Source organism: Glandiceps talaboti, chromosome 10 (assembly GCF_964340395.1).
Source record: "Glandiceps talaboti chromosome 10, keGlaTala1.1, whole genome shotgun sequence".
Classification (NCBI taxonomy): domain Eukaryota; kingdom Metazoa; phylum Hemichordata; class Enteropneusta; family Spengelidae; genus Glandiceps; species Glandiceps talaboti.
In genome coordinates this window covers 7,502,608-7,529,568 of record NC_135558.1, presented here as the reverse complement: position 1 = coordinate 7,529,568, position 26,961 = coordinate 7,502,608, and the positions used below count along the sequence as shown (strand labels likewise).

The window sequence follows — 26,961 nt, the reverse complement described above, 5'->3', positions numbered from 1 at the left end:
CCTCACTGATGTGTGAGGGTGCCCCATCACAGCGTACCTTACCGACACAACAGCAGAAATTGCACCAGACATTTCATTTGTTTTAGCTTCCTTTTTTACTTGAATAGATGAATGATGTAGTAAATTAAAAATACTGATAATTATGGAGGTGTACCATATTCCAGAAAGTCACTTTTATTTTCCATTGGATAATATGTTGAAAAGAAAAGTTATCAAATTATTTGCTGTAGGGTGACTTGTTGAATTGGTTTTAAATCATAAAATGCTGATAAATATAGGAGAACGAGTCCCTGTAGATTTTTGTCAAAAAATTTAACAATTTCCTTCAAAGGCATTAAAAAACGCATAAATTTGATGAAATATGTAAAAAGTATTATGATTATTGTATGTGTTTTAATTTCAATATGAATTTGATTGCCTGATTGCCTCCAAAATGAACGATACCTAGTGGTGCTGACAGGAGGCGAAATAATTAATGATGATGCGTTGCCATGGAGAATACGACCTTGTGTTGCCATGGAAACAGCAATATGTTGTTATGGGGATGATAAGCATGCAAATCACCATAGATTTTAAGATAGTTTTTATCGTGTATTTCTTTGTTGAGATGTCAATTTTTCGAGGGTTTATTTAGTTTTCATGTACCATTGCTAGGTATACATATCTGAAATCATGTGGACTAAATTATATTGAAAAAAAAGATAAATAAATCTTAGTGGTTATATAGACATGTTTTACAACTACGAAAGAAAAACAGTACAAGGGGCAGAATCCACATACATGATGTATCAATAATGGAAAATGTATCTATATTAATATAGATACAGTACTGTGTAGCCTGTCTGCCTGCTGGCCGACTTGAAGATTTTGTCATTGTGAGCATTCCCTCAATTGCTTGTTACAAGTGAATGAGTGACAGAAGTATATAAACCATGATGAATCCTTTAGTCTAGTCTACTGGCTGAATCTGTGACTCTACTATGCTCAGTCTCTGAAAGAGAGAATGAGTGTATAAAAACATTCATAGATTCACCCTGTAGACGAACTATGTACATGTGGTTTGGATATGTTGGGGGGGGGGGGGTATTATTTTATACAGTACAGTATCTGAACAGTACACGTTTCCTTTTTTGAGCACAAATTCATTCTATTTTAGTCTTGTTATTCACTATTACATGCAGTGTATTGCAAAATTAGTTATGAAATCACCCCATTATGCCCATTCTTCTATTTGTACAGGATGGACAAAACACCATTTGGAGAGTATTAAATTTCAGTGTAAATATATATCAATATGTTTTTAAAAATGTATTGGGAGAGTAGAAATTACAAATGAATGAATGAATGAATGAAATGTACAACAGAAATGTCTTTCCAAAGTGTTGGGTTTTTTCTCAAAAAACTTAATGTATATATCGACCACTAATATCCACTTTTTACAATGCCAAGCTGTTTAAAATATTACTTTCATTGTTATAAGAATTCTCTTTATTGCAAGTAGTCTGCAGTGTATTACATTATTATTCAGAGCATATCTTACATTATTCCTAGTTATTTCGTGTACCTGTAGAGACAATGCTTTATTTGCAAGTGTGAAGGAAATGACATAGAGTATGCCTCATTTATTTTGTCTTGAAATATTTCACAGTAAAATTTGGAGAAAACTTCATCATTTTGTGTGCAGGTCTTTATTTATGATGGATCAGCATTTTGCCTTGCTGATTCATGAATGAGTGATTTTGAGTGAATATTTTCATAGGGGGGACAACGCTAGAACATCTCTATATTTATTCACTAAATTCGTGATATGTACTACTGGTGAACCTGAAATTACTGTGTAGGTACTTTTGTATGTATGTATGTATGTATGTATGTATGTATGTATGTATGTATGTATGTATGTATGTGTGTGTGTGTGTGTATGTATGTATGTATGTATGTATGTATGTGTGTGTTTGTATGTATGTGTGTATGTATGTATGTATGTATTTATGTATGTATGTATGTATGTATGTATGCATGTATATGTATGTGTGTGTATGTATGTGTATATATGTGTGTGTGTGTATGTATGTATGTATGTATGTGTGTGTGTGTGTGTGTGATGTGTGTATGTATGTGTGTATATATGTACCTCTTGCATTAAAAACCTCTAAAATATGATTTACTTTGGCCATGGGTATGTGATGCTATTGGCAATACAAAGAAACTGACATTTTTCAAGTGTTACATAATAACACTCCCTTCCTGGTATCTACAGGGTTATTATTACACCGAACAGTCAGTGATGGGCTAACTAGTACCCTCTTTACTTCTTGCTTGCACATCACAGACATACACATGATATTGTGCAAGTGTTTTGAACATTCATTCTTGTAATAGTCCTATTGAAAATTCCCAAGTAGAATAAGTAAAGCTTACACATACATACATACATACATACATACATACATACATACATACATACATACATACATACATACATACATACACACACATATACATACATACATACATACGTACGTACGTACGTACATACATACACACATACATACATACATACATACACACATACATACATACATACATACATACATACACACATACATACATACATACATACACATACATACATACATACATACATACATACATACATACATACATACATCCATAAGATAAGATACTCGTCAGTCACAGTACTTTTGTGAGAGTTTGATGTGTAAAAAAAGTAAACAAAGACAATTATTAAACTTTCAGTGGAGTGCATATATGAACAGCAATAAAAAAAACAGAAGCATAAAATAAAGAAACAATGAGGGCGCCATCTGTATATCACGGCTACATCATGTGCAAGCATGCATGTGTATAAACTTGCATGCACATATATGTATATGTGTGTGCGTGTGTGCATGATCATAAAAATCTTGCAGAAGAACTATTGACACTTTCTGCTACCTCTGGCACAATGTATTAAGTAAATGTTGACCTTTAATAAACATTCCCCATCCTGGATACCTCAGATTTTAATAGTTCAGTTACCAATAAATGTACTGGAGACAAAATTACATGACAAACAGTCTAGTCTCTCTTATATTTTTATTCAATGTCAAAAAAAAATGGTGTTTTACATAATATGTGTACCAAAGAACTACAACATGCATAATTATGCATAGTGCAAATAAATAATCCATGAAAGTAAAGAAGTTAGAATTTGAATTAAAAACACACAACACTGTAAAATAGCTGTATAGTACATATTGCACAGTATATTTCTATTACAACAGCTGCAATAGGTAGAAAACGTCATTTTAAAACACACATGCGCAAGGATACAAGAACTTCTGCCTTAGTCCAGGTCAAAGGTCACAAAGAATGCAGCAGCATAAAATTATAATAATGTATAACAATATTGTAAAATGTACGTAACACTTTCCTACATTGCTCTCAAAGCAATTAATAATTGTAACCCCTAGCATGGACAAAGTGCACAACAGTCCAGTATACTTCCCTAACTCCCTCTAGAGAACAATCCAATTGCAGCCTTTATATTTAAAATGCATAGTATTAAATCCTTCACATAGCAACCTCTATCTTACAGATCTTCATTTAAACAATTTGGACACAATGATTAAATAAAATCTTACTAAATTACTGGATCATTCAGAAACGGATGGCTGTGATGAGACTCAAACCAGCAAATTCCAACCTGGCCATGCTAACGATTTATTTGACCATCATGACATTGCAAATGAAAATTATACAACTGGAATGTTTTAGAAATAGTTAACAAGAAAAGTAAGTTCTTTCATAACCAAGAAAACAATATATGGCATACCCCACTACTAGAAGGCATGCTGGTGTTACAACAATCATATCAAGGAAGATATTTCTGGAAGTGTACAATAATTCTAGGTACCTGCAATAGCATTTACCTCATGCTAGAGGGTCAAAATAGAACAAGGTTAATGCCTGTGAAGTGCGTGGAGCGGAAGTTATAGTATCAACCAAGAAATCAAATGTTGTTGTTTTTATGATGCGCCTAGGTGGTAATATTCTATTTCAGGTACCGAGAATTGGAATAATAACTAAATTTACACTGGATATTTAAAATCAACAGAAAACCAAGTTCTGTCAATAAATGCTACACATCATCACACATATTAAAGTTAAATTTTAACCCACAGAAAAAATCTTATAAAATCAGAAATATTTATACATGATTGATTGAAAATGTCTAGTCCACTTCAGAAAATTTATAGCAGCAAAATTCCTTCACCCGCAAAAGCAGGAAATATAAAAGTACCCCTTTTAAAATATAGATTTAAAAAGTATGTTTTATGTATAAAAGTACTTTTGAGGACAATTGGATTATATACATGATTATATGATGAAGTGAAAGAGGTATTTGTAAACAATATCACCTAACTACCGCATGCATGATTTATACACCAAGATATTTATAATATGGCTACGATCAACCACAATAAGATAACTAAGGAAAACTTGATAATATATATTTTAACAATAAAGAAATGTTAACCAGTGTTCTTTGGAAAAATTCTCACACGAGAGCATAAAGACCAATGGATACTTTATATTTACAGTCTCTGGTCTAAAGCTTGTGAAGGCATAGTCCCTTCTCAAAAATTGAGAGTTTAACATTAAGAAGCTAAAAATTACTGTCTCTCTACAAAGTTGGATGACTGTTTTGGTAGTACTTCAACATTATGTGGAAGGCTTTGAAATGCTGTGGGGAGGGGGTGTAATAGGACAACATGGAGTTCAGATATTTCAAGAGGGCCTTGCATCTTTACTACTTTGTTCAGGGAGAAGAGTTTAACGATATGAATGACTGAGTTAGTTATAGAACAGTTATGATATGTTATTGATTTCAGCACCTCAGTATACTTCAGGATATACTATTACTGAATGAAACAAAATCTACCAATATAACTTGAATACTTGAATAACTACAACTGCTTCATATTTTAACAGAAACGGTTGAAAAATTTGACATTTCACACTTTATATGTAACCACACATGTATAAATACATATCATTTATCTGCAAATAGAATATTAGAATAGAGGTAGAAATGTTCCCATTTAAGTAATTTTAGTACACGGAACCTTGCACACCCCAGTAACATTCATGTACTTAAGACAGGGTTGTCCACATAGCTGTACCAGCTCAGTGGAGCCACAGGGGCTGTACCAGCTATGAGTACACTAATATCCCTGTAACAGCTCTGGACAACACATTAGGTGTAACATACCTAAATTTGACAGGTGTGTAACCAGTGTGAAAACATCAATGTATTAAACATGGATGTCAAAAATAGCAGTGCAGCATAGGTTTTTATAACATCCGTGTACACAAGCTTAAGCCATCCTAATAATCTGCTTTCTTATGCTCAAGCCATCCTAATAATTAATTTGCTTTCTTATGCTTAAGCCATCCTAATAATCTGCTTTCTTATGCTCAAGCCATCCTAATAATTAATTTGCTTTCTTATGCTTAAGCCATCCTAATAATCTGCTTTCTTATGCTTAAGCCATCCTAATAATCCGCTTTCTTATGCTTAAGCCATCCTAATAATCTGCTTTCTTATGCTTAAGCCATCCTAATAATCTGCTTTCTGATGCTCAAGCCATCCTAATAATTAATTTGCTTTCTTATTCTTAAGCCATCCTAATAATCTGCTTTCTTATGCTTAAGCCATCCTAATAATCTGCTTTCTTATGCTTAAGCCATCCTAATAATCTGCTTTCTTATGCTTAAGCCATCCTAATAATCTGTTTTCTTATGCTTAAGCCATCCTAATAATCTTTCTTATGCTGAAACCATCTAATAATTTGTTTCCCCTTTTGCCTTAAACAATCCTGATATATGCTAAGCTTGCATATTGATGATAAGCTAATTCATTGAAATATATAATTTTCTCCCAAGTGGTATCAAATAAACAGCTGTATTGAGCAGCACCAAAAAGAAGATAAAACTTACTTCAAAAAAAACATGTAAAGATCAAAGGATATCTGAAATACAAAGTACCCCATCAACAACTGCAATATTGCATATCTTGGATATTAAGCAATTAAAATACATATTAAAATAACCAGATCAACTGGTAATTGCTAAATTCATACTAGCAATATATTCATTCAATGTGATGATTTGCATGGATAGATAGATAGATAGATAGATAGGTTTGTTTTCAAAATGCTTTTACTAAAACCTAAAAAGCAGATTTCATAAGTTTGTACTCTTTGAATGAATGCCCATTCTTACCTACATATCATTCATGCACTTTGGTCTTACAGTAATGTAGGTTTTTACATAATTATAAGATAACACTTTTAACTTTAAAAAATAATTGATTTTGCTGGTTGCTTCAATGAATTATGCACACTAATTTTTTTCTAATAATTCCCAACAATACAATTGCTCACTTCAACAGAAAGCTTTTCTTCATTCACATGAAGGTAAAATTGGACTGGTTATATGTAGATGTGGTCAGATTTAAGTCCACAGACTTACAAAAAAATTACTGGAAAACTACTCATATACAGATAATACATGTAGTATTATGTCTAGAAATGATTAACATTTCTTCTCTCAATGTCATCACTCACGACAGATATTCATGGACTGGATTTGAACTCCCTAGGCTACCCAATGATGTATCTACTTGTTGATTTCACACTACTGTGACCCCTCTAGGCTACTCAATAAACATCTAATAATTACATTGTATCAACCCCTCTAAGCTCCTCAATAAGGCATTTAATCATTACATTGTAGGTCAGTGGACCATGTACCCTCACTGCTACTCAAGAAGTTGTTACACTGTATGTCACAGTACTGTGAAAACTCTAGGCAACTCAATAAAGCAGCTAATCATTACACTGTATGTCAGTGGACTGTGAGCCCTCTAGGCTATTCAATAAAGCATCCAGATCAGTTTCCATTATTTTCAACTGCATTTGAAGCAATTCCATCTCCGTTCGTTGACTAGTATATTTTGAAAGAAGTGCTGGAAAAAAAATACAATGTTCATATCAATCACATCATACAATCTCGTGTCATACTTATTCACATGTATTTCTTTCACTGTCCTTGTAGGTGACGATTAGTCAATGACTAACACATGATATCTACTAAGTTCTCTATACAATTTATCAAACATGGAATAAACATTATTTGACTTCATCTTCCCATTTTTACCACAAATGTTTTACATGATGATTAGGCCTAAAATACAATTGTTTGGTTCTGGTTACCCGACCCCACCAAGGTTTTCACTGCCAACCTGAACATTCTTTTATGTATTTGCGAGAAAAAAATGTTGTCAATATTTAAGTTAGAAAATATTGATTAATTATGTATGAACCTAGGCTAGTGGCGTGTATGAGGGCACCTATAGTGATTAGCATAATGTATGTGTCCAGTAGCTGCATATTTGCATAATTTATGCAGTAGTTACTCAGTCTCCAGAACTACAGAAGGTGGTATCAGTGGGTCCGGTAGTTTGAAAAATGGAAGATACTAAGCCATTAGAATTTATAGAATCACCACTCGACACGTCAAATTCGTCTGGACAGACTCCAATGAGCGTTAGGCCAAAGGTTAAAGGAGGTAAAGGACGGGCAAAAGGTGGTGCGAAAATGCAGTACACCAGATCGTCCACAAAGATGGCCGCTAAGAAACGCGAGAAGGAGCGGGAAAGTCCATTAGACGGTTCAGATCAGTGGAAGGAAAATACTGACTCAACATCTCCATCAAGAAGGGAGAACTTGCTGATGAATGAAACAGTGGCTCTGGAGAAGGAGATTGCGGATTTGGAAGAAAGTAAGCGTATGCAGAACCTCCAAAGGAAGTTGGATGATTTGAAAGTGAAAAGAGATGAACTCGCTTCACCGAATCACATGGCGAACAGTCAGTACTACCAACAGAGAGATGCTACGACCTACGGATCCGATTTTGTACGCCTTTACAGAAGTACACCAGCAGCATATGGTTTCAACAACCCACATATTACACAGGCAAACCTTACCATGCCAGATTTAAGACGTATGGCCCAACAAGATCAAGATTTGCAGTGGAGTTTGAGAAGTGCAAACGATAGCATTGGTATGTGGGGTCACCAGCCTGGAAATCAGACCGACGGACTGCACACGAAGGCGGGAAGTCCTGTGAATGAACCGTACAATACACCAGGTACGTCCGTTCCTTCGGGGAAGCAGTCGGTTAGATTTCGCACTCGTGCTGATTGCACCATAAACACAGTTCTATGGCCACATCTTTTCGTGAGGGCAAGGGTTTTCACCGGTGTGTCTCCTAAGTATGATGATCTCACTTTACCCGAATTTGTCGATGGCAATTTGTCAGTATTAAATTCACCGGAAGTAAGTAATGCAGAAAAGCATTATCGTCATTCACATCTACAAGCATTGATGAGAGATGCTACTATTTTCCCATGGGATGCTATTCTTAAGTTGCATGCTGCATATTTAATGGACATCGAAGCTGGTATCAGGAGATGGGGTGACAGTTTCGGGGACTTACGTGAACAATATCTGTTGCCGAGAATGTCGGACGTTAAGAGAGATGAGTCCAGCCCACAGAAACAAGGCGGCAACAAGCGTAAACAGAGTTCGGGACAGAGTAACACTAATCCGTGTTTCAAGTACCAAAAGGGAAGATGCGACAATGAAGATTCGTGCAATTTCCAACATGTTTGCGAGTTATGTTTGAAGTGGAGGGGCTTGGTGGCTAAACACCCAAAACAGGAGTGTCCATGGCAAGATAAACAGTACCGCGATGATCATTCTAAGCAACTAAATGAGGTAATAAATGGCAAAGTCATTAGGAGACAATCAACAACTGATATTTCGAGTTGTAGAAATGATTGTACTACAGACATTAGTACTAAGAGAAGTGTTACTAGTATTTGTAGTAGTGACTCTCGTTCATTAGACCACCCAGATACTTCAAGTTCTATGGTTTGTAATATTTCAGTAATAGAACCAAATCTAAACAATGTAAATGCAGTTGCTGAATCACAGGTTGATAATGTGTTTTCAGGGAAGCCTGATTTGGAAGTCACTTCATCTTTTAAAGTGGCTCCGCCATATGAGAAGTTTCAGAGTTGTACTGAAGGAGAAACATCAGGTGATCAGTCCTATGTAAAGGGTAGTGATGATTCAATTGAAGGTTTATTAGATAATAGTGAAGCCCAGTGTTTTGATTCAAACTTGGGAACTAATGATAGTTCTAACACAACAGCCAAGATTATTCAGGTTTGTTTACAAGATAAGGTAAACATTACAGGTAATAATAATAATAATGATGATGATGATACAGGCATAAGGGATGGGTTTGATAATTGGTCACCATCATCACCTATGAACTTGCAACAGATTATTGAGGTGCATACAGCAGTGTATAATTCAGGTGTTCCAAATTTTCAGGGCTGTAAAATCCCAGTACCTTCTACATTAACCATTCCAGTGTGGCGAGCTAATTTGCAAACTTACCATGACAAAATAGTCTGTGAGTTTTTACAGTATGGATGGCCCATAAGTTATTCACACACAGAGTTACCCACTGGTTCAAGTGGTAACCACCCATCAGCATACAAATTTGCTGACCATGTGGATGACTGGATCTATAGAGAGGTTGAATTGGGTGCCACTGCAGGTCCCTTTGAGCATAACCCCCTCTTGGTTAATTTAGTAACTTCACCAATACAGACGGTGGAAAAACAAGGGAGTACTACCCGTAGGATTGTGTTCGATATGAGTTACCCAAGTGGGTGCTCAGTAAATGATGGTATACCCAAACATTTCTATCTAGGAAAGCCATTCCAGTTAAATTACCCATCCATTGATTCACTAGTTGATATTGTGGTTGAGAAGGGTAAAGGTTGCTTGTTATTCAAACGCGATTTGAGCAGGGCATACAGGCAGTTGCCGGTTGATCCGGGTAATTATCACCTGCTAGGTTATTCATGGAGAAATCTGTTGTTCTTTGACTTAAAATTGCCTTTTGGTTTGCGCACAGCAGCACTTGCATGTCAGCGAACCACTGATGCAGTAACGTACATGTATAATAACCAAGGCTATCAATGCGTCAATTATTTAGATGATTTCGGGGGGGCTGAAACCCAACATAATGCTGATAAAGCATATCAGGTACTTGGAGATCTGCTGAGAGAGCTTGGCTTGCAAGAATCAGAAAGCAAGGCAGTTCCACCATCTCCAGTGATGACATTTCTTGGTATTCAAATCAATACTTTAACTATGACACTAGAAGTCACTCCTGAAAGATTGAAAGAAATTGAATACGAACTGAATACGTGGTCTGATAAACGCAACACATCACGTAAAGAACTCCAGTCTTTAATCGGTAAATTGGCATTTATAGCAAAATGTGTGAAACCAGGAAGAGTTTTCTTGGCTAGACTGCTCGAGGTATTACGTAGTATTAGTTCTCCAACCGTAAAAGTTCCACTAACACCAGATTTCATGGCTGACATCAATTGGTGGAGTAAGTTTCTAAGAGTGTTTAATGGTATATCAATGATAAATGTTGCTGCCTGGTCTGAACCAGATTCAATTGTTGCAAGTGATGCATGTCTCTCAGGTTGTGGAGCAGTTTCAGGAACGGAATATTTTCATGTAGAATTTCCACCCTTTGTGATCCAGAGTGAGCTACATATTAATGCTTTAGAGTTACTCGCAGTGACAGTTTCAGCTAAGTTGTGGGGAAGACAATGGAAGGGGATGAGATTGCAGATTGCATGCGATAACCTATCATCAGTCTTTTCCATAAATAGTGGTCGTTGTAGGGATAATTTCATGTTGAAATGTCTAAGGGAGTTATGGTTCATTGCAGCACAGTGCGAGTTTCAGATGCATGCAGTTCACATTGAAGGGAAGGATAATCGTTTGCCAGATCACCTCAGTCGTTGGCACCTGCACCAGTCGCACAAAGACCAAGCTTTGCAATATATTCACTCTAGGCAGTTGGTTGAAAAAACTGTGCACGACGAGATGTTTCACTTTATTCATGAGTGGTAATCTGTTCTCTTCCAGATGACAGGCAAGAGCAACTCAAAGTGTTAGACTACCAAGTAAGGAAGATGCAGGGTACAGCATATTCAGCAGGTTCCTGTCGTAATTTTCACTCGCAGTGGAAATCATTTTTTCTGTTCTGTTCATACTTCAGATTGAAACCATTACCATGTACCACTGAAACCCTTTGTCGTTTTCTGTTGTTTTTGAGTCGTTCAGTCAAATCTCAAGGTACATTACATAATTATGTGTATGCAATAAGGCTACTACTTAAGTCAAATGGGTTTCCTACCACTGTTTGTGATGATTTCTTCGTTAAATTAACAATTAAGGGTTTGAGGAGGGAAGTTCTAACACCTCCTCGTTCAAAATTACCAATCACACCAGAGATTTTGTTGGCGTTGTTCAGCCATCTTGATATCGCTAAACCATTAGATGCCACGCTTTGGGCAGTGTTTGTAATTGGCTTCTTTTCCTTCTTCAGGAAGTCAAACTTAGTACCAAAGTCAACAACAGAGTTTAATCCAAACAAGCATTTGTGTAGGGGTAATATTGCTGTCAATGCCCATGGCCTAGTCATAGGTGTGTCTTGGTCGAAAACCATTCAGTTTCGGGAACGAGTTTTTACAGTACCATTGGCAAGGGTGCCTGGGTCCCCCCTGTGCCCCCTATTTGCATACATTAATATGTGTAAACAGATTCCAGGTGGAGCTTCTAGCCCAGCCTTTTTGATTCCACAGGGTCAGAGGTACACCACTCTAACACATGATAGCCTTGTATCCCATTTGAAGGGTCTGCTTTCGAAGTGTGGCTATCCAGCTCATTCCTACTCAGGTCACAGCTTCCGTAGGGGTGGGGCTACCTTTGCCTTCTCTGCCAATGTCCCAGGGGAGTTGATCAAACTACAAGGGGATTGGAAATCACAAGCTTATTTACGCTACTTGGATGTTCCATTTACAAAACGTTACCAAGTATCTTATCTTATGAGTGCAAAACTGACCTCTGTTCATCATAAATAGATAGAAGGGCAGTAACTAATGATGGTAATCTTGATCATGTTTTCAGCAAACAGCTAATATTTCACAAGTTTCTCACCTTTCAGACTGAAGGGTTTGTTCCTCTCGTGTTTGGCGGTGTTTGGTGCCTTTTCTTTAGGGGGCTGCACATGTTGTTCCCTAGCAGCTAGTAATAAAGATTTGATCATTTCCGCCAAACACTTGTTTTGTTTTGTTTGTTGAATAATTTTGTCAATATTTAAGTTAGAAAATATTGATTAATTATGTATGAACCTAGGCTAGTGGCGTGTATGAGGGCACCTATAGTGATTAGCATAATGTATGTGTCCAGTAGCTGCATATTTGCATAATTTATGCAGTAGTTACTCAGTCTCCAGAACTACAGAAGGTGGTATCAGTGGGTCCGGTAGTTTGAAAACCCACCCACCCACCCATGAAGCAATGTATTTTGTTAGTTAGTTGGCACGTCAACCTTGTATGTGATTCAGCATCCAGCTTTTGTAATGTGAACCTTTGTTTAGCATTCCATGGCTTGTTCAGGTACTAATAGGTGCCTTTTCTTTAGGGGGCTGCACATGTTGTTCCCTAGCAGCTAGTAATAAAGATTTGATCATTTCCGCCAAACACTTGTTTTGTTTTGTTTGTTGAATAATTATAAAATCACGAAAATTGTGAAGTCTGCAGAAATTGACATCAACTTAAAAAGACAACAGAACTGTTCTTCCAATTGAGTATAAACCTCTAACTGATATAATGATGTAAACAATGTATAATAAAGTAGCATTATGATACGACAAATGTACCATATTTGGACATTATATAACTGACCCCAATAAACATCAACTTATCATTGGGCAGAATTCACTGATTGATTACCAAAGAATTTGAAACTGCATCTCAGGACCTCATTGAGCTAGACGAATCTTGAGATTTGATGCCACAGATAGCATTGCAACTAATGGATAGCATACTTACCATTGAGATCTTCCATTAACTTGGCATTAGTAATGTCACTCATTAAATTCCGAGCTGAATCACTAACGCTCTTCACCTGTTGGTGCTGTGATACTATTGTGCCATATGTACCCCCTATATCTTCATTGACTTTCACCTGATTTTCAGCATTAGTTGTGTATTCCTGTTGTCGAAAAAGAAAGAACAGCAATGTCAGTGTGTTTTTGGTATATGTTTTCATCACATTTCAGACCAAGGAGGGGATACCTGGGAAAAGTTACTCTGTTTCCATATTTCGTCATAATTCAAATGGTAAATTTGTCCCACTATCTCAAGCCAGGGTCTACATACATTTAAAGTGACACATTTCTAGTACATTAACTTCTGAAATCATTTACAAATTTCAAGAAAATGCTACCTACTTTGATTCAGTTTCCTGGAGTTGTTGTGTGGTAAACATGAAGGTGTCACCTCCCACAAAGATTTTGTTGTGTACTTTATATCTCATATTGTCAACAAAAAAAGTTTACTTTTCAAGCAATGATAATTTTTCAACGTTTCTATTAAATACAATGCATGCTAAATGATGTCAGGACTTTTGAGGAATCTTTAGAAATTCCAGAACTTTCCAGTGACAAATGAACCCTCAGGCAGATTTTACCCCCTCATAGACAAAAGCTCCAGTTATACAATCAAGGGTATTACCGTAAGGCCTTGGGCTGCGTTGGCCGTGGCTTGCTGTGCAGCTGATAATGCATCTTCAGCTTGGCTTAGTTTACTAGAAAAACACTCGTCTGTGTTGGTAATGGTAGTACGAATCCCATCAATACTCTTTGCTGTTTGATCACCTAATGCTTTCTGTTCATTTCCTTTGAGCTGCACCTATAACAAACCATGACATTGCAACAAATTTAGTAAAAGATACATATTTCAATTTATCCTGCCCAGTATACACAGCTTTCTCATGGAGTCAAATGTCATCCCTCATTTTAACCTACTTTATAATGACAATAATAATAATAATTATCATTAAAAAAATTTCATATAGCGCTTCCCACAGAGCTCAAAACATTTACAATGCATGGTATGCATCTATAACTGCTCACTGGCCCTTTACACTTACTCAACACCCTGGGATGCATACAATCCATCCAATCGATGTATTAAACAACTTTAATTGATGAGCAAAACATACACAAGTGAGAGGTGTAATGTAACATACCTTGTTAGCAATATCATTGATGTTAGTAGAATTAGCATCGGTTCCGATCATGCTTTGTTCAGTGGCTTGTCTTGTGGACTCAGCTTCCAGTATTGTATTCTGAGTGTCCTTGACCAAGTTCAAGGCCGACTGAGCAGATTTCCTATCATGAAAATATTATTTACAATAGTAATGATGATAATGAACTATAGAAATATATAATAATAATAATCATAATGCAAACAATAACAGAATTTATATCATAATAATCATATGTTGCATTGCACTTTCCCACAATTGAAATAGTGCGATCCTAGCATGGACCTAGAGTGGTACAACCTATTAAACTTCCTCAACTCTCTATCGAATTTACAATACATGCTGCAAGCAAGTGCACAAAATTAAATCCTCAAAATATCAGATATTCAGATTAAATTCAATGTTCCAATTTGTGTCATACTTGTTCAAAAATTTGGATGTTATTCCTTAATTGTTATAATTCAAATGTAAGTGAAAGCTACAAAAATACAAATCTCTGAACACAAGAGTTAAATGAAAAAAGTTCAACTTACTCAGCTTCCAAGGAATTATTGAGTGCTCTTATAGCTTCATCCAGAGTGTTCTGTGCTTCTTCTCGAGTGTCAGCCACGGCTTGTGCTGAGATATCTGTACTATTAATGACTTCAGCAATCGCTACCATTTCAGAGACTGGACGGACACTCTTTCCTACTACAGTTGTCGATATACTCTGCATTTGTATGTTTTGATTTTCAGCATTGGTGAGTTGTGAATAGGTATCCAGGACATCGCTGTAGTATCCTGTCATTTTGTCCTTGGCACCTGTTGCTTCATTCTAAAAGCAATTATAACATACAAGTTCAGTATCTGAAGTACATGTACCATGATTGTGTAAATGCAATATGATGGGGAATCCTGACAAAGCAGGAACTTTGGTAAAACTGGCATAGTTCCCCACCTATAATATCATTGTGTTATTATAAAGAACCCAAGTATTAAAAGTGACTATAGATTTTAACTACTGATGTTGTATACTTCAAAAAATTTCATTTTAATAATAAAGGTCCAACAGCTTTAACTAGAATCATTAACTAAACTAGAATTATTTTTCAAAATATTATGTTCACATTTCCAACTTTGATTATGTTTTGTTGCACTTACACTGTTGCAGAAGCATGTATGATCACCAAGTGATCAAATTCTCCCTGAATCCCACAAATTTATTGACAAATGATTTGGACTATGCTTACTGTTTACACATGGATGTCAAGCCAGTGTACACGGTACACTTGAAATTTACCTGATAGGTAATTCAGAAAATTAGAAGGATTGCAATATTTCCAGTAAAGATTTGATTTGGTCAAGTTGTCAATGGTCTAAAAAGTATAAGTTAACAAAATATACCAACAAGTTACAGCTATTGAGATTTTAGTTGCTGACGGGTATTCAATCATTAATCATTGTTTTATATGAGCCATGACTCCAATGAATACAAATGTAAAGAGCACTGTTGAGTTTCTGTCGTATCTTTTACGATAAAGTACCTGCAGGGATTAACCTCACCTCCATTCCACTAAAAACTGATCTCATCTCAAAAAGCACCTAACAATCATGTAGTATACAGAGCCATGTTACACAAAGACGAGAGGGATGAAATATAAGAATATCCTACCATGTATGTTTGTGTAGCATTTTGTGCTCTCATTGATGCCGCTTCAGCACTACTGGAGTTGAATTTTGCTATCTGGCTTTCATAACTTTTGGTATTGGCTTCCTCTCTCCGTATTTCTCCCAAATCGACTGCAAGATTAGCTGAGCTATTAGCACTGTTAGCTTGAGAGTTGGCTAGATTCACATCAGTCTGTACTTCTACAACTGGAAACGCTGTCTGCATGGTGTCAATTTCAGCAAGTCGCTCTGTGTTTTGGGCATACTCATCAAGCAGTATTTGATTGCTGTAAAGTGAGGTGGCAGCTTCACGATCATCCGCGACAACTTCGAGTGTATACAGCAAGTTTGTCACCTCAGCTGTTAATTCCTGTACACGGGTGTTTGAGCCAGTGACTATGTTGTACATACTTTGGATGTTAAACCATGATGTGTTGGCTGTACGGTAGAGATTTTCTTGACTAACAAGAGGGGATGCTAGGTCTATCTGAATTTGCTGAGCCGTTTTATAGACACCGTCTTGCACTTGAACACTGCCAGTAAATGCTGACACTTCAGACAATCCTGTTGTTACGTTGATTTCCTTGGCTTCTATCAAATCCAATATATCAGTAAGATTAGCCACTTCATACTGGATCTATTAAATTCAAAGAAAGGAAAAGAGTGAGAAATGTTTATGTGTGTGTTAGTAAATTGGTGGGTATATTAAACTGCTGTTCATGTTTTCCATACACTATAATATTAACAGCACAATTCAAAGTAACAGACTAAAAACCTGGCAATTATTACCTACAGGTACCGTGGAAGGGAGGTTATGTTAATCAAACAATATGAAAATGTAATATACATTCACTCTATTCATTACAACACTTGTGGGCAAAAAAGTTCATAATACATACATTATGAGTCAAATAGCAATGAATCTAGATGACATTTTTCCAGAATGGTATTTCAATAAACTAGATCTAACATAACCCAAAGAAGTAGTGTTACTGCTTTTTCTCCGACTGGAGGATGTAAGTCAAACTGTACTTTTTATCACAAAAGGGTAATAAATTGTTTGCATTTCTCTGACGACTAGATGGTGCTAAATTTGTTTGCATGACTCTGTCACTGTAGGACGCTATTTGGTTTGTTTGTTCCCTATCTCTAGAGGGTGCTAATTTGTTTTGATGTTTCTGCTCACTATATGGTGTATCTCAGTCATGTACTTGTGGTTGCTGCCAATAGTGGTACTATGATCCTATAACTTGTGAATGCTTACCTTTTGAAATCCTTCCTCTATTTCTGCCAATTTAGCTGATTCCAGTATAGCATCACCAATGACTTCTTGTGCATAGGAAAGATTACCTTTGATGTACATGATGGTTGAATCAACTGTTTCTACAGACATATTGTTGTAATTCTTTAACAAAGCCAGTGTAGTTTCATACTGGACAGTGAGTTGATCACCAACTTCCTGGATGGCGTCTGCCCAGTTATAGAAACACTCCGGACATGGATTACAGTCAGGCCACGGACCTAGCAACAAATCAAATGTTCAATTACAGACCTAACAACAAAATAAGGGAGAATTTAAGACCTAGCAACAAATTATTTCATTTCCCAATGCTTTAAATCTTTTTGAATAATTAATTGAATATTTTTTACAATAGAAAGGGAGCTATAGAAAATCAATAAATGTTAAATGTTAAATATTACGCGTTGTTAATTATAGTGAAATGTTGATTATATAATCACTGTGAAGAATGTACTCAATGGAAGTACGAGTTTTTTTGGACAAGAAAAGATGTTCGTTGAAACAAAATGTTCAAATAATGAAGTTTGAGTTCTACAAAAAGGTTACTCTGTACAAAGATTTGCAGAGCTCAATTTTCTGACATAGAAAACACCTACCTGTAAATACTTCTTCCACGTATGTATTGTCATCTGTTGATGAGGAAAAATAGGGTTGTCAACATTAGGAAAAAATATATGTTCTGAGTTGTGAACTGCATGAAAAGATATGATTCCAAAGCAAGGAAGCAAAGTCCTTGGTTATAATATTAGAATGGTACTTAGAAACTGATCTAACTGCAAATGGATCATTTAGACACTGTTGGTTACCACAGATATAACCAGAACAATATAAATTCATAAATTGATGATTTCAGAGCATATAAACATACCTTCCCCAACTCTTCCACACTGATCACATGTCCTACCAGCGATAGTTGGTTTGTTACAGTAACACTGTCCTGTTACCAACTCACAGCTGATTCCAAGAGAACCATTCACATTACAGTCACATCCTGTCGATGTACAAGAGGCAACACAAATGTTAGAAATTCATTCAAAATTATTCACATTGATCAAATTAAAATTTCTACTCACAGTCAAAAGATTTCTTGGAAGTGAATCCAAAATTTTTGCTGACGTCTCTGAGCTTCCAAGAAATGTTTCCGACTCTGTGAGTAGATATTTTCATTTGATACTGTGAACCCTGAGTCCATGAACATTCATTCTGATTTTTGTTCATGTCCTATTTTGTCCTTACTTTAAAAAATATATTTGGTCATATATACAGGGCTTAAATTTAACTTCCATGCTTGGTGATCAGATGTAGATGGTATTAAAATTACTTTTTCGACTTCAATTTGCTACAGTAACTTGTTTTCATTGGTCTATTAAACATACTACCATATCATAACTTTGATAGTCTATAAGTCTATGTCACTGCTGGAAACTCAGCCAATTATGAGCTCTGGCATAATGTACAAGTATAAATTAAAAATATGTAAATGATGCAAGGACTGGAACTGAAAAGAAGCAGGTTTTGAATACATGCATGTGTTGATATCCAGATTGCATGTCTTTATATCCAGATAAAAGTAAAGTGACATCTATAGTAAATACTTTTTCTAATGTCATCTCAGATTAAAGTTTGGTTTTAAAAGTCACAGGTTTTAAAAACCACACAATATTAACTGCTTTAACAGTTACATTACATGCCTAGCCTGTGTTTACTACTTACCAACACAACCAGCACTGATATCATAAAAACCATCATCACACTGATCACATTTCAGTCCTGTAGCCCGTACATTACACTCACATTGACCATGTGTCTGAAAAAACAACCCAGAATGATTTCAATTCTGAGTAAGGCTTAGTTCATGAAGTCAAAGGAAAACAATTAGTAATGGAAATCACTTTAAATGGAGAAATGAGGCAATTGGAGTTTTTTAATTTTTTTTGGTTTTGAATATATCTTGTACTCATATGTACTTGCCCATGGCAAACTTGGATTAACATTTGGGTCACAAAAACAGCATTTAGCAGAGATTTATAAAAAGTTGGTCTGAACAAAACATTGATACTTGCAGCTCCACTGATATGATAGTACTAATGCGAGAATAACTGATTCACATACGGATTTTTCATTCTCTAAAACTATTTCCTTGAAGTCATGTCAGTTTTTTCTGTTATCTGCTGTTTTCATAGCGTATAAGTTTTACATTCATGTTTAAAGTACAACTTAGGAGGTTTTTATCATTCTAAAATCAACAATTTTTACATTTCAATGATAGAAAGACAGTTTTTTTTTACCTCATTACATTGCCACTGACCATACACAGTACCAATTATGTGACAATCACATTCTGTACAGCCATCACCATCATCAAATCCCCAACTTTCTGAGGCACACCCCGTACAACGGTTACCGACTACATTAGGCTTACATATGCAAATACCGGTGTCCTGACTACAGTTGCCATAGCCACCAACTGTATCACAATCACAGGCTGAAAGAAAACAGATGGAGTGGCAGTGTTTTTGTTGAGCAGTATTAAAGTAGATGAAATCTACTGGGGTTCCCATGTCATTTTACCTGAGTTCCCAAAATTACCATAGACTCTATGGGGGAAACACTACCATTTTACCCCTATCTCCCTTTTTATTACCAGGGTTCCCCAATCTTAGCAAAAACACTGGAGTGGGGTCAGAAGTCATGCCATCTGAGTTTGTAGTTGGGTAATTTTGCTACTATTAAAAGCCAGCTGGTATAAATTTCTTGATGTATTAACTTGGCCACATCACATCGGTTTAGACACTGTATTGTTAATTTTTAGGTGATATGTAGAGCATGCTGACAGAAGTAAATTATGGTTAATGTCTCTCAAGGACATCAAGAAAATACAAAGCAGACAGCAAAGTAATGTCTCCCTACTTCAAAGATGGCGCTGACACCACACCTGTATGACTTACAATGGGTCAGTAGATAGGCTGTCACCTAGAGTCCTTAAAGTTAAACTAAAGGGAATAGTGAAAGACATGAGTTTAAAGGATGATTGACACTTCATTTTTGAGAACAAAATAAACCTCCCTCACAAAATTCTAATCACCGAACACAAACATGTCAACCAAGGTAATTAAGATAAAACTCTGAATCACTGATTGTGATCTAAAAGTTAGACTGGCAAAATCAAGACCTGAAGTTTGACTTACTTTGACAATCATCTATATTCCCCCAGTATCCAAATTCACAAACTTCACAGTGTAAGCCCTCTGTGTTGTTCCAGCATACATCACACTGTCCACTAACACTATCACATTGATGGGGACTTAGGTTACAGAAACATGGTTGACACTTTCCACCATCATTCTGTAGGTAAATAGACATATTAACATTAGTAAGTAAAAAATGGCATGACACTAGTCAAATAATGAAAGTTGTACTTATGTGCAAATAAAATTCATGCATAATTTATTTTATGTATGATCACTCAATCTGTAGTGTACACATCGCAATTTCCTTTTGGTTGTTACATTTACTGTTGTTTGTTCTTTTGTGAGCGCATCTTACATACATCTGACACAACACCATAGGTTTTCCTGAACCCAATCACATACTTATGAGTTGCCAACCAGAATCTGTCTTACAATATAACACTCAACATTCGAAATTGAAAGCAAGGGAACCACCAAACAATAATGATAACATCATGTCTGCACTCTATGCTTACTCTCTTTTCAAACAGAGCGCTCTGAAGTACTGTACCTGTATATTTCGACACATTACATGTTTTCATTGGTTGTGTGAATTCACTCAGTGCACTTGTGTGGCTCAGGAAAATCTATGGTATTGTGTCAGATGTATGTAACGAGCACTCACAAAAGAACAACCAACAGTAAATGTAACAGCCAAAAAGAAATGGGGATGTGTACACTACATCAGATTTTAATCAGATAGACCAATAAATCAAAGTAGTCAAGAGGATTACAGACCATATAATCAAGTCGACTGCAGCCATTTTGTGTTAAATGTTTGCCATAATTTTAACAATTATACCTTTCAGATATCAAATAAACTGTTGTAATTTACTGATAATTGCTTAAAATTAAAATTACAAACAACTGTCATCTGTAATAAAACATTACTTGTTAATCTTGCTACCTTTGAATATACCCCTATCCTTAAAAAGTGGTGCCTCACATCAAAATCCAATTTTCTTCCCACAACAAAAGTTTGTCTCTTATTCGAGGGCACATATTGATAGGTAAAGTGAGATAAAACAAAGAACTTACAGCATAGTTTTCTGGGGTACCATAGTAACCATCCACACAGACTTCACAATGATCCCCACCATGTCCCTCTGTACAACTATCACATCGGAATCCATCGGCAGCAGTCACATCCACACTACATGTATCTGAGAAGGAATTCTGACCAGCTGGTCCAGGACACATGCATGGCTGACAGTCACCTATGTACGATATAAAGAAATGAATGTTTCACTATAGGAATGTGGAGTCATGATGGGCAAATTGTTAGTGTGGCCAGCTTGGAATCGGTAGGCTGCAGGTTCGAGCTCCTCCCTGCCATTTGTTTCTGAGTGGCTAAAGTCCTTGGGCATGATTTGAACCATGATTGTGCCTCAGTCAACCCAGCTGTATAATATGGGGACCTGGTAGGATAGAGGCAGCAATGTGAATGCTTTAATCCTATGCGCTTATACTAAAATAGAGGTTGCAATGTGAATGCTTGTGTGGAGTAACCCACTCTTATTAAAAATGTAATTAAGGAAAAAGTGGATAGCGGTCACTTGACAGATAAAGAAAGGAGAATATAAATTTGTAAATAAAGGACACACACATTATAGACAGGAAATGTGGAAATGATTTAAAGCAAGTCAAGTCAAAACTCTCCTTGATCAGATTCTGATCAGAATGGGATTCAACACAATTGGACAAACCAATGTTTAGAATCTACAATCTATTCATTTGGTTGGTAGGTTGGATCAATGGTTGATGAAATCATGATTTTTACATTGTCATGTTTAATAAGGAAAACAGATCATTCTGCAGTGAACATTAATACAGGATTCCAATTTCAAAGTATTTTGTGGGCAATTTCTAGAATTTTGCTTGAATTGTACGGGTAAGTTTTTTTGATATTAAAAAAAAAGTTTATTGTTGGTAATGAAAATGTACTGTATGTGTTTCACTAACTTGACGTTCCACGTGTTGCATCTCCGTAAAATCCCGGCATACACACATCACACTGAGCACCAGCAGTGTTATGAACACATTCCAGACAAGCTCCTGTATCTGGATTACATCCAAGATCGCTGTGTCCATTGCAGTCACATGGAATACACTCGGAGAATGGTCCTGCACTGGGATCAGCTCTGGTGTAAGTCACTGCACAACTCTCACAAAATGTACCCTACAAAGAGATAACAAAGAAAAAACATTTCTTGACTTTGCTTTTCCTATCTTTTGTACCCTTCAATATATCAATCAGGTTGGTAAGATATACCCTCAACCAATTTGCCGTTCTAACAGAGCAAGCTGAGATGCAAATGATGCATAATTATTTTAGTTTCAGAACATAATACAATATACCTAATTTGCTACATAATGACAAGGATAGCCATCCCTTAAGGGTATGCGTAACCGCGACTAGATTATTTGTCATCATAAAATTGTTTCTCTTTTAAAACAGAGAAATCCATGATAGTATAACAGAACATCTAATTGTCCTTTGTACAATTGACTGTGAGGGCGCTGTTCTTCCTGTCTCCTTTGTATCAGTCATAAATAATGCTATTATACTTACTACATATTCAGGTGGACACACACAGTTCTCCACATTGTAGATAGGTGTCATTGGTGTAGAACTAACACTAGTGTTACTAGTAGAATAGTCTAGTCTGACAGCATACAGGTTACTACTCTCTTCTGGATTCTGTACAAATAAAACAACAACAAACACAAATATAAACAATTTCTTACTTAAAAATTCCCCTGTAACTTCAAAAATTGAAAGGAATTAGTACAATGTCGGAAAATTTTGAATTTTGAAAGAAAATCTCATATTTTGGCAATTAAGTTACCCAGATTTCAATATTCATAATATCATTATCTTTCATTCATACAGTACACATCAAATGATATGAAATTGATAAAAAATACTACAATCCAAATATTACTCGTGTTTGTGCCTTCGGCTCAGAAGTTCTCTGTCTTCATCATAATAATCTTTATCTTCAGTCATCTAAATAAAGTTCGAAAATTTGTTGAATGGTCGCCAAGGAGCAGCACCCTACTGTCCTATGTTGTTGAAGCAGAAGGAAACTGGAGTTTTCAGGAAAACCTGGGTTGTTCAGTAAGGTTAAAACTGAGCATCACCCTCTTTCATACAGAACTGGTTAATCTTTTTAATAAAACCAAGCCTGGGCAGGTTGGAGCGAACCCAGGCTATACAGGTAAGTGGTGTAAAGTTAATCACTTGGCCACCAACAACTTGATCATGGTGCACTAATGACCATCCAATGACCCTAAGGCAAAAATCACACTTTGACAGTTTCAAAGTATTTACCGTGGTGTATTTAGCTCTGATGTAAATATTCTTTATACCAGCAAGGATACGATAGAAGTCATCAAACGTTGGACTTGGACCAGTTTTACTCCCAAGGTGCCACTCGTCTTCAACTTCACTTAATGTATACTGAAACAAAGAATGCAATAAATATTTAGTTTTACCAAAGAAAATTAACATGAAAGTGAAATCTGGAATTAATGTCCCATTCACATACAGTTTGTATGAAATTTGTCATGTACATATTGATGAATCCACATCACCAATCCTCATTGAAAATTTTCTCAAACTATACATAGAATCATTCTTTGTCTTTTCCAGTTCAAGACATTTCCTTGGACCCAGGTTTTTATTTGCAGGGAACAAGTATCCACAACTATAATTTTCAAGTAATAATTGTTTTTTTAAATTTTCATATTAATGAATCTTATTATGTAAATTAGGTAATTTACATAATTACACTTTAGGATCAAGATTCATTTGAGAGCAACAAGTGTCCAAGAATATAAATTCTCAAGTAACAAGTGTATGTTACAAAAACTTAATAATTGGCACATATTAATGAAACATATATGTAAATTAGGTAATTTACATAATTATTACACTGTAAGCACGGGTTTTATGTTAGGGAAACGAGTATCCAAGAATATAATTTCTTTCAATAATTTACATATTAATGAAACATACAAATATGCAAATTAGGTATTTTTATATAATTATTAAAATTTGTAGAAATCTAAACCCACAACCCTGATTGGAAGTTTTCTGAAGTTGTGTAAAAGTGCACTGAATTATTGGTTGTTATATACTTTCTAGGCCTTTTCTTGGACCAATCTTTATATCTGAGAAAATTACACGATTACACAATCATACCAAATTAAAATATTTTTATATACTCACAGAGTATGTTGTTTCATTTGTTCTAGGATTGGCAGGTAGACTGGCAACCAATGGCTCATCAGCATAGAGACCAAATATGAAAACATCACCAACATCATCTGTTGTCTGGTTACTAAGCTGTGATTGGCTAATTGTGAAGGAGAACACCTGGCCATATGCTGTACGTTTATCACCATTATATGGAAATGATGAAACAAAGAAGAGTCCATCTGTGTTGTTTACTGGATCTGTCAATTTCAACACAAACCTGTAATGTCCAAGAAATTAAAAGATAAAGGCTACACAAACATCATTTTCAATATTCTCCGAAAGAATAAAAATGCAAACTGCAATATACAAGAGCTAGCAAGCTAAACTTAGGAATTTCATCATTTTAAACATTACAATTATACCTCTATTTGCTGTATTTTTTTATAGTCTCATATTTTGTTTGTCGCAAACCAACACCCCCCTCAAAATTACTAATACCCAGTACTACTGTAGCGTTTTGTTCTACTATCATGGACTGTTATTGTTCTACACTGTGCATTTTTAATTATTTGGAGAATGATATTTTTGAATTTGCCCTGCTAGTGGCTGGCAGCTACTTTCACTTTTGTTTCAAATTGATGTTACAAAAAGGTATAGCATTTGAAAAGAATGCTTAATATGGTTAGGATATCATTGGCACAGATATTTTTGGATTTGTCTCCTGGTTTGGTCTGCTAGTAATTGTCTACAAATTTTCCCCCTTACATTGATGATTCTTGAGCTACCACTGCGATATCTTTGACCTCCACAACAGTTCCATTGTCATAGCTGGTTGTACCAGTCCATCTGGGTGCCACAGCAACCTCATCCAGCAAAGACCAATCAGTGAAAAACTGATAGTAGTAAAAGTTCTGAGCTGTAGAACAGTTTGTAGCATGTCCAGAACATGTGCATGGTATGCAGCCTTTACCACTCCATGGACCAAACCCATAATAATCTATAACATAAAATTTTGGTTCACAAAATCAGACAAAAGAGCTACAATAGTTTGTATTGAATCCACATTTATAATTATGCTTACCCTAGGCATGGGTACAAACAAGGTGTTTGGAAACTTCATGGGGGGGGGGGGGTCTGGTATGAATAATTTCTTATTTTCGTCACAAGTATTGTGGGCCAACATACTTGAAAAAGTTGACAGATTTCACCTCCTGATAATACTTGGACTAATAACTATTCAATAAATTCAATCATGGTTTGAATATTCTTTACAGTGGGGCACACTTTCAGTTGTCCTGTCCAATATCAAGATTCAGGTATTTGGTAAAAAAAAGTTATATTTTAAGGCCAATGTCAAATTAAGATTCAAATTTGGGAGAGAGAAACGGTTGTCTAAAAATATGACTGATTCTATAATCCATATGGCTACACTGATAAGACAGTATTAATTCATGAGTCTTTAAAGTACATACTGACACAAGCATTGACAAAGTGTAAATTTTAGAAACTATACCTTGAAAACTTGATAACTTACTTTCCGGACATGAATCACATTTCTCTCCTACTGCATATGGCTTACATTCACATACACCCGTTAAAACATTGCAACCACTAGCAGCCATGCCATCAGGATTGCAGCCACAGGACGTACACCCATCAGTTGTCAAATTGAAAAATCTAATGAATAAAGATTTTACATTTTATTCTGCATCATGTGTATTATAGTTATTAAAAGATGTTAAAACTATTGGTTGACATTGCTACTTTAATACCCACTTTCAGTGATCACAGTTTTGACCATCTGGTTTACATCCACTAACCAGATGGTCACTTTTACTCATCAACTTTACACTGACCACAGTTCTGAGCATGAACACCTGGCTTACATTCACTAACCAGGTGGTTACACACCAACATTCATACTGATCACAGTTTTGACCACATACACCTGGTTTGTGGCATTGCATCACTAACCAGATGATTACTTTAATATCCCCTGCTTTCACACTGATCAGTTTTGACCACATACACCTGGTTTACATTCACTAACTAGATGGGAACTGATACTCATCGACTTTACACTGACCACAGTTCTGACCATGAACAGCTGGTTTACATCCACTAAACAGGTGGTCACTTTTACTTTATACCAACTTTCACACTGACCAAAGTACTGACCATTAACACCTGGTTTACATCCACTAACCAGATGGTCACTTTTACTTTATACCCATTTTTACACTGACCACAGTTCTGACCATAACACCTGGTTTACATCCACTAACCAGATGG

At 35.9% G+C, this 26,961-nt stretch overlaps 1 protein-coding gene across 1 annotated transcript in view; it reads right to left on the bottom strand.

Moving 5' to 3' along the window:
• Window positions 1-6,174: 6,174 nt before the first annotated feature.
• LOC144441338 (laminin subunit alpha-1-like) overlaps window positions 6,175-26,961 on the bottom strand; it is a 41,637-nt gene continuing 20,850 nt past the window's right edge. Inside the window, exons 16-34 of the mRNA XM_078130893.1 lie at window positions 26,204-26,346; window positions 25,435-25,666; window positions 24,700-24,946; window positions 23,800-23,928; window positions 23,038-23,166; window positions 22,428-22,644; window positions 21,504-21,682; window positions 20,424-20,580; window positions 19,524-19,720; window positions 18,949-19,042; window positions 18,104-18,226; window positions 17,832-17,864; window positions 17,200-17,456; window positions 15,940-16,572; window positions 14,822-15,102; window positions 14,271-14,412; window positions 13,754-13,930; window positions 13,070-13,232; window positions 6,175-7,036 (exon numbers count right to left, since the gene is read on the bottom strand). Of these exons, the coding sequence (XP_077987019.1) occupies window positions 6,897-7,036; window positions 13,070-13,232; window positions 13,754-13,930; window positions 14,271-14,412; window positions 14,822-15,102; window positions 15,940-16,572; window positions 17,200-17,456; window positions 17,832-17,864; window positions 18,104-18,226; window positions 18,949-19,042; window positions 19,524-19,720; window positions 20,424-20,580; window positions 21,504-21,682; window positions 22,428-22,644; window positions 23,038-23,166; window positions 23,800-23,928; window positions 24,700-24,946; window positions 25,435-25,666; window positions 26,204-26,346 (3,673 nt within the window). The 3' untranslated portion in view covers window positions 6,175-6,896. The remainder of the gene's footprint in view (window positions 7,037-13,069; window positions 13,233-13,753; window positions 13,931-14,270; window positions 14,413-14,821; window positions 15,103-15,939; window positions 16,573-17,199; window positions 17,457-17,831; window positions 17,865-18,103; window positions 18,227-18,948; window positions 19,043-19,523; window positions 19,721-20,423; window positions 20,581-21,503; window positions 21,683-22,427; window positions 22,645-23,037; window positions 23,167-23,799; window positions 23,929-24,699; window positions 24,947-25,434; window positions 25,667-26,203; window positions 26,347-26,961) is intronic.